The 15276-nt window shown below is 36.5% G+C and overlaps 2 protein-coding genes across 5 annotated transcripts in view; both read left to right on the plus strand.

Moving 5' to 3' along the window:
* The window catches only part of KIF2A (kinesin family member 2A), a 70613-nt gene that overhangs the window by 38766 nt on the left and 16571 nt on the right, over positions 1-15276 (plus strand). For 2 of the 4 annotated variants that reach the window (XM_081089715.1, XM_081089717.1), the window contains exons 4-14: positions 823-877; positions 2134-2256; positions 2744-2844; positions 6969-7064; positions 8441-8495; positions 8836-8998; positions 12680-12770; positions 12905-12968; positions 13715-13806; positions 14171-14313; positions 14660-14864. In XM_081089715.1, coding sequence (XP_080945841.1) covers positions 823-877; positions 2134-2256; positions 2744-2844; positions 6969-7064; positions 8441-8495; positions 8836-8998; positions 12680-12770; positions 12905-12968; positions 13715-13806; positions 14171-14313; positions 14660-14864 — 1188 coding nt within the window. The remainder of the gene's footprint in view (positions 1-822; positions 878-2133; positions 2257-2743; positions 2845-6968; positions 7065-8440; positions 8496-8835; positions 8999-12679; positions 12771-12904; positions 12969-13714; positions 13807-14170; positions 14314-14659; positions 14865-15276) is intronic. The other 2 variants (XM_081089716.1, XM_081089718.1) reach the window with 1 other exon arrangement.
* LOC308518743 (ATP synthase-coupling factor 6, mitochondrial-like) lies at positions 3722-4033 on the plus strand (the record flags this gene model as incomplete). Its single annotated transcript, XM_081090498.1, has 1 exon — positions 3722-4033. One exon carries the CDS (start codon positions 3722-3724, stop codon positions 4031-4033), a length of 312 nt encoding a protein of 103 aa, XP_080946624.1.

Below are 15276 nucleotides of genomic sequence, written 5' to 3' on the forward strand. Positions count from 1 at the left end.
TATTGAGAGTCACTGCTTAGAGGTCATTAGTTACCATTTGTAAACAGACTATTTTTCTTATTTGGCTTCACAACCTGGAGGATCTTCATAGTTGACACTTCTGGATCTGTCATAAGCAACATTTGCAGTGCCTTAGAATCCCCTGGAAATTTTTTTAAATTACTGATTCCTAGACCTTCTCTAAGAGATTGTTTTATCTAAAGGAAGAACTCTAGCATTAATACCTTTTTAAAAATACCCATGTGATTTGAATGTACAGTTAGCGTTGAGAACCACTGCATTATTTCGCATCTTTTTTTTTTTTTTAAGGTAAATAAAATGAAGGTCTTGGTAAATAAATAATAGGACCAAAAAATTGCTTCCCTAATCTATGCAGTCTTTGAAAGTCTATGAAATCTTTTAGTATAACTAACTGTTCATCTCATAGTGTTTTGATCTTTCAGCTTAACAATGGGCTGTAAGTTGTCTAAAATTAGTATTTCATTAATTTCCCCCTGACATCCAAAGATGAAATGTGTTACATAACTCATAGGGTTGTTGTGAAGATTAAGTGAATTTTGTTATGAAGATTAAGTGAATTAATACATGTAAAATCCATAGAGCAGTACCTGGCTCATTATTTCTGAATATTTTGGGGGTAGAGAATACTCATAAACTTGAATATTAATAGTAGTAATTCATTAGAAGATTATTTGCAGTTTTTCTTCATTTAGTTTTAAATTATTGTATGTCTGCCTAGGTTTGTTTAATTAAAGGAAACTGATTATGATATATTGATTAGGAGTAAAGAGGGAAAGTTAAATGAACATTTCTCTTTTATAGAATCGACGAACTGTGGCTTCTATTAAGAATGACCCTCCTCCAAGAGATAATAGAGGTAAAGTAAAAAATTACTAATTTTGCCTATTGGCCCTGACAAGGTAAATCAAAACTAAATATTACCCTTGAAGCATTGTTCTTAGTCTGCTGAGATCCTGCTCCCAGGCATGTTTGTTTGGCTCAAATAAATTCTAATAAAATAATAGAAATGTTCTTTTAAAAAAGGCAAATATTACCCTTGACTTTATTATTTATTTAAACTTTACATAGCTAATTTTAAGAGCGGTATCTTCTTCATTTCCTAATATAATATTGATAATATAAAAAATTTATAAATTTACAAAACTCCATGATATATGCAATATTTGATTCATCTAATTTACCCAATAATTTTTCAGATTTGAGTAGTGTTGTGACAAAAAAGGGAATGAGGAAGTAGTCTGTTGATTAATTTCACAAAATTTTGACATTTTATATAATTTTTTGGCGAACAGGCTTCCAAAAAGGGTCATGGGTATCTTTGGAGTCAGCTTAAAAAAAAACTTGAACAGGTATAAATTTTAGTTAATGGCAGGTCTTTCATATATTTTCAGCCAGGAAGTATAAAGCATAGGTAATTTCTTATTTACTATTCGGCAGTTCAGAATGGTACTTTCTAATAGTGATATTTCTCTATATGTATGGATGAGTGAGGAAGGATGGGCATAGGTATTAGAGGAGAGATTGGAAGTAGAGGGAAAGTTCTGTACTATGCACACTATCCTTTGAGTCTTGTGAAAATTTATATATCTTTGTAAAATGTAATACTTATATTTAATTTATAATGCTTTTTTCCACATTTATAGCATTCACAGTAAGAAACTCTCTGCTTAAGATTTGGGTATTCGAGGAGCAAATAATTGGATTTGGAATATAGGGAGGGTTAAAGGACTTAAGTTTTTACTTTCCGTAGTTCTGAAGTTTTCAAAATGAGAATGCATTTAAAATTTATATTTTGTACACTTATATTTTTAAATGATTAGTAAAAATTAAGTTTGGCTTTGGTTTTTATATAAATTATTCAGATTGAGTTTTGTAGTTAAAACTACATTGATGGCACCTAAGTCTGCACATATGACAAAAACCTCTTAGCTTATCAGTTTATTGAATATAATTATTATATATTCTGTTTATGTGCACATAAGTAGAAAAACTGACAATTTGCTAATGCAACTTTTAACTTATCAGTTCTTTTCAGTTACCTCTGTTCCTTTAACCAAGGTTCACCTTTATTAATTTTCTGTTCTGAATTTAAAATTTTTGTTTTACTTACAGTGGTTGGTTCTGCACGTGCACGGCCTAGTCAGCTTCCTGAACAGTCATCTTCTGCACAACAGAATGGTAGTGTTTCAGATATATCTCCAGTTCAAGCTGCAAAAAAGGAATTTGGACCTCCTTGTATGTAAATCATGTATCAAGGATTCAGTCATTTTAGGCATACATGTATTCTCTCTTGGTCATCTTTATATATCCCCAAATGGTAAACAGTCTAATTGCGAACTTGATTGCATATTTCATTTTACCACTGTGGAAAAATTTAAGTATTTCATTTGCTTTGAATTTTAAATTCTGGGCAGATGATAATTTGACATCTTTATAGAAGAAATTCTTATGCTTCTTGCTTCAAAGATCTGTGATTCTAAACCAAGAGATGACATGTATCAATACGTTAGAGTCATTTTTCTTGACTCTTATTTGTATATTGTCCTGTTCCTAGTTTTGTTAAAGCAGCTCATTAACTAAAGTTCATGTAGTTGTTATAGGCATGCTTTGTCACTGTGTACTTTTATTTTAGTATGTGATGAAATCACACATAAAATTGTGTGTATAAGTACAATACTCTAAAAAGAAATCTATACTTCTACAGCTCATCTTTTTCTTTCAGCGCGTAGAAAATCTAATTGTGTGAAAGAAGTAGAAAAATTACAAGAAAAACGAGAGAAAAGGAGACTACAACAACAAGAACTTAGAGAAAAAAGAGCCCAGGTTTGTAACCTGAAACATATTTTGTATATGTACCAACCGAAGGTCAGACTGTGTCCGTGAAAGTGAGTGACTTAGGAAAAAGTAGTTGAGGCGTTCATTTAAAGATTTCAGTATAGTTCTTTAATTGATATTGAGGAATAATATAAACTCTTCTGAAAATAAGTTATAACAGATTTTACTACATGTACTTCTCACGTTTTAGTCATTATGTGTTAGTCCTAAAGTTTGTTCCATTTTTAATAAGCTATTGTGTTACAGAATTCTAATACAAGAATAATAGGATTTTGACTTTTTAAAAACACCTAAAACTACATTTGGAAGAACATTCAGTTAAAGCACATGATTACATTATAAATTTTATTATTATTTTTCCATAGTCAATAATAAGGTCAACATAACACATTGAAAGTGGGGAAATTTCTTGTGTTTTGATTTTTACTAGATATTGAGAGTGTTACTGTGTTGTGCTCTTCTTGTGTTACCGGTAGCAAAACTTTATTAGCATCGGAAAAATTGCATAGAGAACTGATCTTTTTTCTCTTTACAAGTCTCTCACATTAAAAATTCTGTTTTTATACATAAAACTCCTCCCTTGTGCTTATATGATATACTCAGAACTTGTTTCCTGTAATAAAACATCAGGATTTTTTTTTTTTAGGAGTATTTTCAAGTGCCCTTAAGGGCATTCGAAAACAATTATTACTCATAAAGATGTTATGTTTGGGAATTGTAGAACCAGCATAATATTCACCCTGAGTAAATCAGCTTCTATCTGAAGGTGATCTGAGAATGACCAGTGGGTTTTGAAATAAATAATACACAAAAGAGCTAGATCTGGGCTCTGGCAGCTCGGGGCTGAGTGCAAGTAACAGTCACAATGATTCTTCAGAGGCTCTTCAGGTTCTCTTCTGTCATTCGATCTGCAATCTCAGTCCATTTGAGGAGGAATATTGGTGTTACAGCAGTGGCATTTAATAAGGAACTTGATCCTGTACAGAAACTCTTCGTGGACAAGATTAGAGAATACAAAATTAAGCGACAGTCATCTGGAGGGGCTGTTGATGCTGGTCCAGAGTATCAGCAAGACATGGAGAGGGAGCTTTTTAAGCTTAAGCAAATGTATGGTAAGGTAGACATGAATATGTTCCCAGACTCCAAATTTGAAGTCCTGGAAAAACCCCAGTCCTGAAGAAATGTAAAATTTATCTGGTCATGTGTCCTAGATAAGTTGTATAACTGATCAGTATCAGAAGTAACATACATTTCAACAACTGTCAAATATTCTTTTATTCTGATTCCAAAAAATTATTTGGTGATTGGGGGGGGGGGGGGGCGCTAGATCTACTGATACTTAGCACAGATGCCACCTGGTGTCTCCTGTGGGTACTTCATAATATTTTCACATAGCTTTGTGGTATCTTAATTTGCACTTTACATAGTACTTCTCAATTGACATAGCTGGTTAATATTATTTCCTAGGAGTAAGTTTCATTAACAGTTTTTAAGTTTAATTATATTCCAAGCAAATCTGCATATGTTGTATGAAAAAATGTGATTTCTGAGAATGTTCAATAATTTATTACTCATGGCTGGGAGAGGCTATTATTAACTACTAGTGGCCCAGTGCACGAAATTCGTGCACAGGGGGTGGGCGTTCCTCAGCCCAGCCTGCACCCTCTTCAATCTGGGACCCCTCGAAGGATGTCCTACTGCCGGTTTACAGGGATTGGGCCTAAACTGGCAGTCGGACATCCCCCTCACAGTCCAGGACTGCTGGCTCCTAACCGCTCCGCTGCCTGCCTGCCTGATTGCCCCTAACCACTCTGCCTGCCAGCCTGTTCACCCCAACTGACCCCCACTGACAGCCTGCTCGCCCCCAACTGGCTCCCCTGCTGGTCTGCTCACCCCCAACTGCCTCCCCCCTACCCCCCACCGGCCTAATCACCCCCAACGCCCCCCCCCCCCCCCACCACCGGCCTGATCACCCACAACTGCCGTCCTCTCTTGGCCTCTAACTGCCTCTACCTTGGCCCCACCACCATGGCTTTGTCCAGAAGAGTGTCCAGAAGGTCTCCTGGAAGGTCTCCCAGTCTAATTATCATAATACCCTTTTATTAGTATAGAGGCCTGGTGCATGGGTGAGGGCTGGCTGGTTTGCCCTGAAGGGCATCCTGGATCAGGGTGGGGGGTTGCCTTGGTGTGTGGGGCGGCCTGGGCGAGGAGCCTGTGGTGGTTTGCAGGCCAGCCATGCCCCCATGGGGTGAGGGTACTCGCTGGGGGGGGCGTTGCCAGCCTGGGTGAGGGGCTGAGGGCTGTTTTCAAGCTGGCCACACCTGCTTCAGGCCGGGGGTTCCTGCTGGGGTGCTTGGCCAGCCTGGGTGAAGGACTTATGGCTGTTTGCAGGCTGGCCATGCCCCCCAGAGGGAACCCTCACCCCATGGGGGTATGGCTAGCTGGGTAAGGGGCTGAGGGCCATTTTCAGGCTGGCCATGCCTGCCGGCAACCCAGGCTCCCAGCCCCTCCTTTTTTTTTTCCAGCCCCTTCTTGAGTGGAGGCCAGGGCTGGCTGGAAGCCTGGGTCGCCCCTGACCCAGGCTCCCAGCCACTCACTCCTTCAGCGGCAGCCAGGGCAGGCGGAAGCTTGGCTTTCTCTATCGCCGGGAGCAACCCAAGCCTCCTGTTCACTCCAGCTCTGTGGCTGCCGCCATCTTTGTTGGATTAATTTGCATACTCACCATGATTGGTGGGTGGTGTAGCAGAGTGATGGCCAATTTACATATTTCTCTTTTATTAATGTAGATTACTATTTACTATATGTTAATCTGAATTTCCTCAGTTTTGAAGCAAAAATGTAAATTGCAGTTGTTAAGTTTTTCTCCAGGGCTGAGTAACCAAAGAAAGAGAGGCTGCCAACTCCATCATTATATAAAGAGTTTATTGCCTGGTCATGTGGCTCAGTGGTTGAGTGTCAACCTATGAACCAGGAGGTCGTGGTTCGATCCCCAGTTAGGGCACAGGCCACGGGGGGTTGCAGGCTCAATCCCCAGTGTGAGGTGTGTAGGAGGCAGCCAATCAATGATTCTCTCTCCTCACTGATGCTTCTCTCTCCCTCACCCTCTCCCATCCTCTCTGAAATTAGTGAAAATATATACTTTTTTGGAAAAGCCTTTATTAAGGGAATTTACATGTATGTGAGGTGGCCTTAGTTGGTGGCAAGAAGACATGGATATCCGTCATGTGGCAGGCGCTAAGGTGTTATATAGGACAGGGCTGGATGGATAAGGGTCCTGGGGTGTAACTTGCCCCAGTTGAGGAGGAAATGCCTTACATACTTCCCCAGGGCAGCGTGCCTAGGCATAGGGGAGAAGTCAGTTTCTGAGAGGATTTAAGGGAAGCATCATTCTTCTGGCCTATGTCTAGCAGGAGCTATTTGGATCTAGCAGGAGGGACAGCAGCAGTCAAGCAAGGTCAGGAAGTGGTTGTGTCATAGAACAGTCTCTCCTCCATAGCAATCAGTATCCAATAATTTGAATATTAAAGATTTTAAAAATTATCTTGGCTTTTGATTTCTTTAAATTCTATATCCTATTGATTTGGAAGTGTTTTACCTTGCCTTAGTTGTGTGTGTGTTTTTTTTAAAGAGAGCCAGCAAAAATAGAAAATTAACTTAAATGAATCCATATTTCTATTTTGCTGAATCACTGGATTAAGAATTGGGAAGAAGAATCTAATTAAATGAATATTTCTAGAATTTCAGCTTTTCTAGAGATGAGTACTATTTCTCTTTTGCTCCATTTTCTAAGAATAATTAAGGTATATGTATAGCACATGAATTTTTGAATTATGTCAAGGGTGGCTTTAATAAGGAATGTTTGGTTTAGAATTAACAATATGTGTAGACCTACAACATTGTATTTTTAATTTAAAAATGATTCCTAAGCATATGACTAGTCATAAACTGAAACTAAAGTATATCACGTCTTCAGTTTGAGTCTGAGCTGAGCTAGGGCAAGTGACATAATCTGTTAGTTTAATTTTAATTTTCAAACTATATATAGCACCAGTGCAACAAATGCTGTATTACTGTAATTATAATAAATGATGATTCTCTTTGTCTTCTTGTAGGATGTTGATGCTACAAACCCAAATTATGAAATTATGTGTATGATCAGAGATTTTAGAGGAAGTTTGGATTATAGACCATTAACAACAGCAGATCCTGTAAGTTTTTTTTATAAATCATTGCTCTGGACTTCTGTACTCAAATAAAAACATGTTTGATTCCAACTAAATTAACATTGTATTTACTAGATAAATTTTCCTTTCTTATGTGCCCATTTCCTACATTTTAAGAAAAGTCAAGAAATCATCCACATTTATGCCTCTCTTCCATAATTGATTGTATCAGACATGCTTCCCACAGAGATGTCCATTTCAAAGCAAAGCCTTCCCTGTCTTTGGTAGGACAGAACAATAATTAAAGGACTTAAGTCTGAACACCCAATTTCCTTTATTTCCTCTTTGGTTTGTGCTATAGATCCCACTGTCCAACTTATTTTAATGTTATTTTGGCTTTATAAGTGATGGTTGTTGAGGACTGCAATAGACCAGAAATTTAGTGCTCAGAAAGTATTCTGTCTTATTACTCAATTCATTTCCTATTGAAGAATAAGAATTTATTGGACAGGGAATGTTTTTGTAATCGGTACTTATGAAAAATAATCCATCTGACCTAGCATATACAGAATGTAGTATTGGGTACACAAAACACATTTGTGTTGAGCAGGTGTATTATATAGGATTTAATAGTTGTTCATAACATTTACATCCCATATATTTGGGTACCTCTCCCTGTGGGTACCCTTCCTTGCTACCCTTACCTTTGTGTAACTTCCTGTCTCTGAGCTCATACTTTAGGAAAGGGATTAGCAAACTTTTTCTGAAAAGGGCCTGATGGCAAATATTTTTGGCTTTATGAACCATATGATATGGTATTTGTCACAACTACTCAATTCTGCTTTTGTAGTATGAAAGCAGCCATAGACAACATAAATGAATGGGTATGACTGTTCTAGTAAAACATTACAAAAGGAGGTAGTAGGCTGGATTAATCCTGCAGGCCATACTTTGCTAATCCCTGCATTATAATAATTGTTTTTAAAAGGCAAGCATTGGGAACATAAATTTTATGAAAAGTATTTACGTGTAAGAATTGGCATATTCCAATTATTTTGCTCAATAATCTCCTGGGAATCATGTTTCTTGTCTATATAGTTATCTTTTCCAACAAGTTTCCCTATAATCTACCTGAAAATACACCACTTGCTTTTGTTTTATATAGCACATCTTAAAGTTAATAAGGCAGCTTCTTAACATGAACTTAATGCTCTACAAGGTTATTAATGGTTTACCATACAACAGAAAAAATAAGGGAGTCTCCATTGAAATGTGTGCAAGTTAATTTGTGGGGTTTTTTTAAGCTTATCCTATCTATGCCATACATAAATTTCTAAAATCTCGGAAGGAAATGTTGTAAAATTGACTTCATTGTTTTACGTAACACTGATAATCACTGAAATATAATATTTTCTTTCTAGATTGATGAACATAGAATATGTGTTTGTGTAAGGAAACGACCACTCAATAAAAAAGGTATGATATTTATTGAGTTGTAATAAAGGTTGATTTTATCCTGTTTGTAATAGCAGAAAATCAAATTGGTTGGGGACAGTTCAGTGTAAATTATTTTATTTGTATATAATCTTTCTGCAGATTTCTATGGTTAATCTATTGATTTGTTACTACTGTATGAAATGTTGCCATTTCTGGTTCTTGCTTTAAGAAATCTTGATTTTTTTTACTTTGTTATTGAAATATTCTTACTGAGTGGGATAAGAACTCACTACTTATATTTGAAGAACTCATTACCTTTTTGTACATTAATGCAAATTCTGTAAAGTTTCTGGGCATTGATTTTCATTTGTTCTTTTAGAAACTCAAATGAAAGATCTTGACGTAATCACAATCCCTAGTAAAGATGTTGTGATGGTACATGAACCAAAACAAAAGGTAGATTTAACACGGTACCTAGAAAACCAAACATTTCGTTTTGATTATGCCTTTGATGACTCAGCTCCTAATGAAATGGTTTACAGGTAGGTAGATTTGTTTTAAATTAGAATTTTGTTCTCACATCATGTGCTTATTATTACCCTGAAACATATTGATCTTGGTATATCTCTCCAGAGTTGTTACATGCTTTTGTATTCTGAGTTTAAATAAAGAAGAATATATAATAAACATTGTAATAACGATTAACACTTGGTCTCTTTAGTGCTTCCCCAAACCATAGTTTCCATTACTGATTAACATATGCATATCACACATGTATATGGATAGAAAATTTATAAAAAATGTTGACATTTTTGTACCTCTGAGAATGGGAAGTAATTAGAGGAGGACTTTTTTTTTAATTTCTATACTATAAAGAAATTTGAAATGTTTATTATACAACTAGTCTAATTTGTCTAAATATTTAGCTTGTACCACCACTTCAGGGGGAAAATGTGCTGTAAATCTACTTGCATTTATCTAATTTCTATCATCTTTAAGCTTTGGGATAGTTTTAATACATGAAATTCTTGTATGTTAACATATTCAACTTATAAGCAGCTCAAATTTAATATATAATATATTGGTATCTCAAACTTTTATGCCAAATTTGGATTTTCATATAGGCGTTGTAAACATTCACCTCTAATTATTGTAACAGGTTAGTTTAGCAACTTTGTTATTTCAAACTATTTTAATGCTATTTTCAGTGACCTTTTACTTTATAAATATGATTACAAACAGAAAATTAAAGAGTTGTTCTGGCCAGTTAGCTCAGTTGTCTAGAGCATCATCCCAAAACATTAAGGTTGCAGGTTTGATCCCCTGTCAAGGCACATACAAGAAGCAACCAATGATTGCATAAATTAAGTGGAAAAATAATTGATAGTTCTCTCTCTCTTTCCCTTCCTCCTTCTCCCCTTTCTTTCTCTTTCTCTAAAAATCAGTGAATTAATATATTTTTTAAAAAGAATTATTAAGTGTCTTAAGAATTGAAGATGTTATAAATGATATAGTGTTGAAACCAACTCCATTGGTCTTAAGCTGGCAAACTGGAAGTTTAGTTGTAAAGAAAGAGGACAAAATTAAAGGACATGTGAATACTAGACAGATTTTTTTTTTTTTAATTCTGGGGTACATCTGTAATACTGTCAACAATTAACAATTATAAACTGTATATTTTTTACCTTTTCTGAGAATAGAGTCTACTTCCCCCTTCTTCCATTCCTGCCTATAAAATATGTCTGTTTGCCTTTTATAGTCATTTTCAAGAAATCATTATAAATAAAGATGTTTTTGTATATGCCAGGTTTAGTAAATATTCTCTGTTTTCACCTGTATTTATGCTTCTTAACTACCAATATTAATTCTACTCCCTTTCTCTTAACCTTAACTTTATGGATTGAGAAGTTAGACCTTTTCTTGTCTAATCAGGCTCATTTCTAGAACTTTTCCTTTTGTATGTTCTCCAGTTGTGCCTTTAAGAAAAATATATCAGTGGGACTAAGGGGGGAAGGAAGTGGAGGGGTTCATCTGTAATACTGTCAACAATAAAAAATAGTTTTAAAAAATTAATTGAAAACATCAGAGTTGTATATAGTATTTTATATATATTATTTTGAAGTCTATATAAAAAGTATATTTGTTTTCTATTATACCTCTTAGTCCTCTTAGACCTTTTAGTGCTCTGCTCAATAAAATATTTCTTGACCTTCCTATCTTTTAATTTTAACTCTGGTGGTGATTATACTCATAGGTTTGAAAAATTCATATCATAATGTTTTGGCATCCCTTTTTTAATTTTAATATATTTTTGTTGATTTCAGAGGGGAGAAGGGATAGGGAGAGAGAGATGGAAACATCAATGAGAGAGAATCATTGATTGGCTGCCTCCTGCACAACCCACAATGGGGATCAAGCTCTCAACCAGGGCATATGCCCTGACTTGGGGATTTTGAACCATGACCTCCTGGTTCATAGGTCAATGCTCTCAACACTGAGCCATGCAGGCCAGACTAGCATCCTTTTCTTGAATCAAGACTATCAACTCAGAACTTAATGTCTTATAAGCATAATTTATTTTTACTTGTCCACATTCAATGAAATATTATTTTTCTGCTTGTTTAGATAGTCTAAAATAATCGCTATATATAAAAGCCTAAGTGACTGTTCAACCAGTCACTATGACGTGCATTGACCACCAGGGGGAAGACGCTCCCTGGTGGTCAGTGCACTCCCACAGTGGGAGTGCCGCTCAGCTGACTGGCGGGCGCCAGACGCTGGGCTCACTGGGCTCACGGCTGGCGAGCACAGCTGCAGTGGCGCAAGCTTCTCCTGTGGACACTCCCCCTGCGCACGTCTTCCCCCACCCCCCAATCCGTACCAGGACCGACATTGGTATCGGGACTGATGGCATGAGCCCACAGCCACGTCCACTGGTATCGCCCTAGGACAGGGGCATGGAGACCACAGCAGAGTGGCAGAGAGCCTACCAAGCGGTGGCAGCGGCAGGTGCAGCAGGGCTGAGATGAGCAGGAACGGCGCAGCGCCTGGCCTGGGCTCAGGCTCCTCCCCGGCCACCTGCCACTTTGCGCACTACTACATCCCTTGGGGATGTAGGACTGCCGGTTTCAACCAATCCCTGCAGGCCAGGCTGAGGGTCCCCACCAGTGCACGAATCTGTGCACCAGGCATCTAGTATAAGAATTACTCTGTGTTTTGTGTACTCACAACTTTTTTGTATGTAAACCTACTTTTGCCCCACTTGGTATATAACAAAAAACAAAACAACCCTGTATGTTTTACTTATCCGGCTAATGTTACCATCTTTGTTATTTTTTTTAAACTTTCCTATGGTCTTCTATATATATAGCTCAGTTACCGTTAGATTTTTATTGTCCATCATTATTGTGATCATTATTTATTATGGAACTAGGGGCCCCGTGCACTAAAATTCATGCATTTGGGGGCAGCCCGGCCTGTGCCCTCTTGCAGTCCAGGAGCCCTCCGGTGATGTCTGACTGCCTCTACGGGAGGCAACCAGGCGGGCCAATAGGAGATGGCACCGGCCAGTGAGAGGCCGGCCCTGCCCACCCCCAATCTCCCCTCCGCTGCTGCTGGTCGCTGCTGTCCTCCCCCTCCCCCCCCCCATTGCTGTCCCCTCCGTCTGCTCGCGGGCATGCGCCTTGGCTGGCCTGGCACTGCCTGCTCACCTGCCCCGCCCCCCGCCGACGGATCGTTCTGCCTTTTGGTCGATTTGCATATTGCACTTTTATTATATAGGATTATTGCTTGAAATTATTCTTTAAAGAGCCTTAATACTAGGGTATAGTTATTTAAATTTTTAAACAAATCAATTAGACTCAATTGTGGCCTAGTTTATTTGTTGAAAATCTTGGTATACATTAAGACTATATTACTTTTGCCGAAACCGGTTTGGCTCAGTGGATGGAGCGTCGGCCTGCGGACTGAGGGGTCCCAGGTTCGATTCCGGTCAAGGGCATGTACCTGGGTTGCGGACACATCCCCAGTAGGAGATGTGCAGGAGGCAGCTAATCGATGTTTCTCTCTCATCGATGTTTCTAACTCTCTATCTCTCTCCCTTCCTCTCTGTAAAAAATCAATAAAATATATTTAAAAAAAAAAAAGACTATATTAATTTTATTTCTTCTTTGCTTAATTTAAATATTGAATGCACATTCTGACTGGTGCATATTATTTTTAAGGTTTACAGCTAGACCACTAGTGGAAACTATATTCGAAAGGGGAATGGCTACATGCTTTGCTTATGGCCAGACTGGAAGTGGAAAAACTCATGTAAGTAATTTATTATAGTTACATCCTGGTATGAAGCTAGTTTATTTTTCTTGTAGCTTAATACTTAGACCTAAATTCTTAAGATTCATTCCTGAATAATGTCTGTTATTCTTCACTTTCTTTTTAACATATAGACTATGGGAGGTGACTTTTCAGGAAAAAACCAAGATTGTTCTAAAGGAATTTATGCACTAGCAGGTAAATATGTTTTGTGGGGGGGTTTTGTTTGTTTGTTTTTGCATATCATTTGTAATATTCTTCTTGAATATTCAGGTGGCTTTGAAATAAGACTTGGACATATTGTCCAGGAATTAAAGGGTAACTATAATACTATATTTACTGTGTATTATGTCAATTTTAGGTTATCAGACTACTTTATATCATTATAATCTGTCACATTGTTGGAGCTTACTATTTGTTGTTGAATAATGATTTGTGAAAAGCTTCCATTCGGAATGGTTATGAGAACAACTTTATAAGGATAGATAGTGTCCTTTTATTAAATAATGGAGAGTGACATCTAAACCTTAAGTGTAAAAATAAAACAATTACAATTGTCTTTTGTAACATTGATGTTTACTTTAGTCTTCACTTTTTTTAAAATATATTTTTATTGATTTTTTACAGAGAGGAAGGGAGAGGGATAGAGAGTTAGAAACATCGATGAGAGAGAAGTATCGATCAGCTGCCTTCACATCCCCTACTGGGGATGTGCCTGCAACCAAGGTACATGCCCCTGACCGGAATCGAACCTGGGACTCTTTAGTCCCCAGGCCGACGCTCTATCCAGTGAGCCAAACCAGCTAGGGCTAGTCTTCATTTTTATTATTGATGTTATTATTGTAAGTAAAGATTAACTCTAAAAAATAGAAATTTTGAAATGCTTTTTAAAAATAATATTTGTTGCATCTTAACATATTTTCTCCATATGAAATTTTCAATAGCTCGAGATGTCTTTTTAATGCTAAAGAAGCCAAACTATAAGAAGTTAGAACTTCAAGTTTATGCAACCTTTTTTGAAATTTATAGTGGAAAGGTAAGTGGAAACTTAAAAAAAAAAATTTGTTTTTTAAATTGTGATTAAATTATGCATAACATAAAATTTATTATTTTAACCATTTTTAAGTATACAAATTCAGTGGCATGTACATTCTACATTGTGCAAAAATGGCATGTACATTTTACAATGTGCAACCATTGCCACCACATCACTTTTATATGTATTTGGATTGGAATATTATGTTAGAATTTTGTTGAGATTTCTTTTAATTCCCTTTGAAACTTTTCAACTCAAATATTAAGCATTTTATTTTCTGAAATGGTTTTCAGACTTTGAATGACTAATTTTTATAGAGCTGATTCTTTAAAGTTAGTTTCAACTTGAAAAAAAATTTTTTTAGGTGTTCGACTTGCTAAACAGGAAAACAAAATTAAGAGTGCTAGAAGATGGAAAACAGCAGGTTCAAGTGGTAGGATTACAGGAACGGGAGGTCAAATGTGTTGAAGATGTACTGAAACTCATTGACATAGGTAACAGTTGCAGGTAAATCTTATTTTAATTAAGAAAGGGAAACTTAATTTTATAATCAGTTTTATATAATTTGGTTATAACAAAAACAAAGCAAGGATGTTATTCAGTGCATCTTAGAAGTAAAAATCATTATTCACAAAAACTTTTGTTGTTACATGTAACTGAGTGATGTCTATTCTATAGATAACATACTAGAAGTATGCCAGATTAAATTGTTCAAATGTTGTTAATTCATAATGTCTCCTTTGTAATAAATGATGAAAACTGGATAGTTGTTTTTGTGTTTTTTTTTTTAATGAAAATACTGTGGTTTGAACATAAAGTATTTATGTATCAAATGTCCTCAATCAAATTGTAGAACATCCGGGCAAACATCTGCAAATGCACATTCATCTCGGAGCCATGCAGTGTTTCAGATTATACTTAGAAGGAAAGGAAAGCTACATGGCAAATTTTCTCTCATCGATTTGGCTGGAAATGAAAGAGGAGCTGATACTTCCAGTGCAGATAGGCAAACTAGGCTTGAAGGTGCTGAAATTAATAAAAGCCTTTTAGCACTCAAGGTAAATAAAATGTATTTAATTGTGAAAGTCTTTTACTTTTTATTTTAATTATATTTACTCTGCTGCAAAACAATAGTACTTGTTTTGTCTAATAATAAATAGGAGAGGTTATTAAAATTTCGTTTTATATTTGCAGATACAGATTTATATCATACCCAGAAATTTTCTTTACACCCATTATTACTTATTATTAGGATGCATAAAAAATCTGTTGTTGGCCGGCCAATCCCAAAGCTTCTTGGAGAGATTCCAAAGGGCCCTAATCAGTCATATTTTCGTGGAATTGGGCAAGGACCCACAAAACTGAATGAAGAAATAGTTTCTCAGAAAAATGTGGAATTGCTTTCCAAAAGTTAGGCCAGTATTATAGCTCTTTCTTGACTAGGAAAGCAAAGATCAGCAAAACTACAAG

Source organism: Myotis nattereri, assembly GCF_964212035.1.
Source record: "Myotis nattereri genome assembly, chromosome: 4".
Lineage (NCBI taxonomy): Eukaryota > Metazoa > Chordata > Mammalia > Chiroptera > Vespertilionidae > Myotis > Myotis nattereri.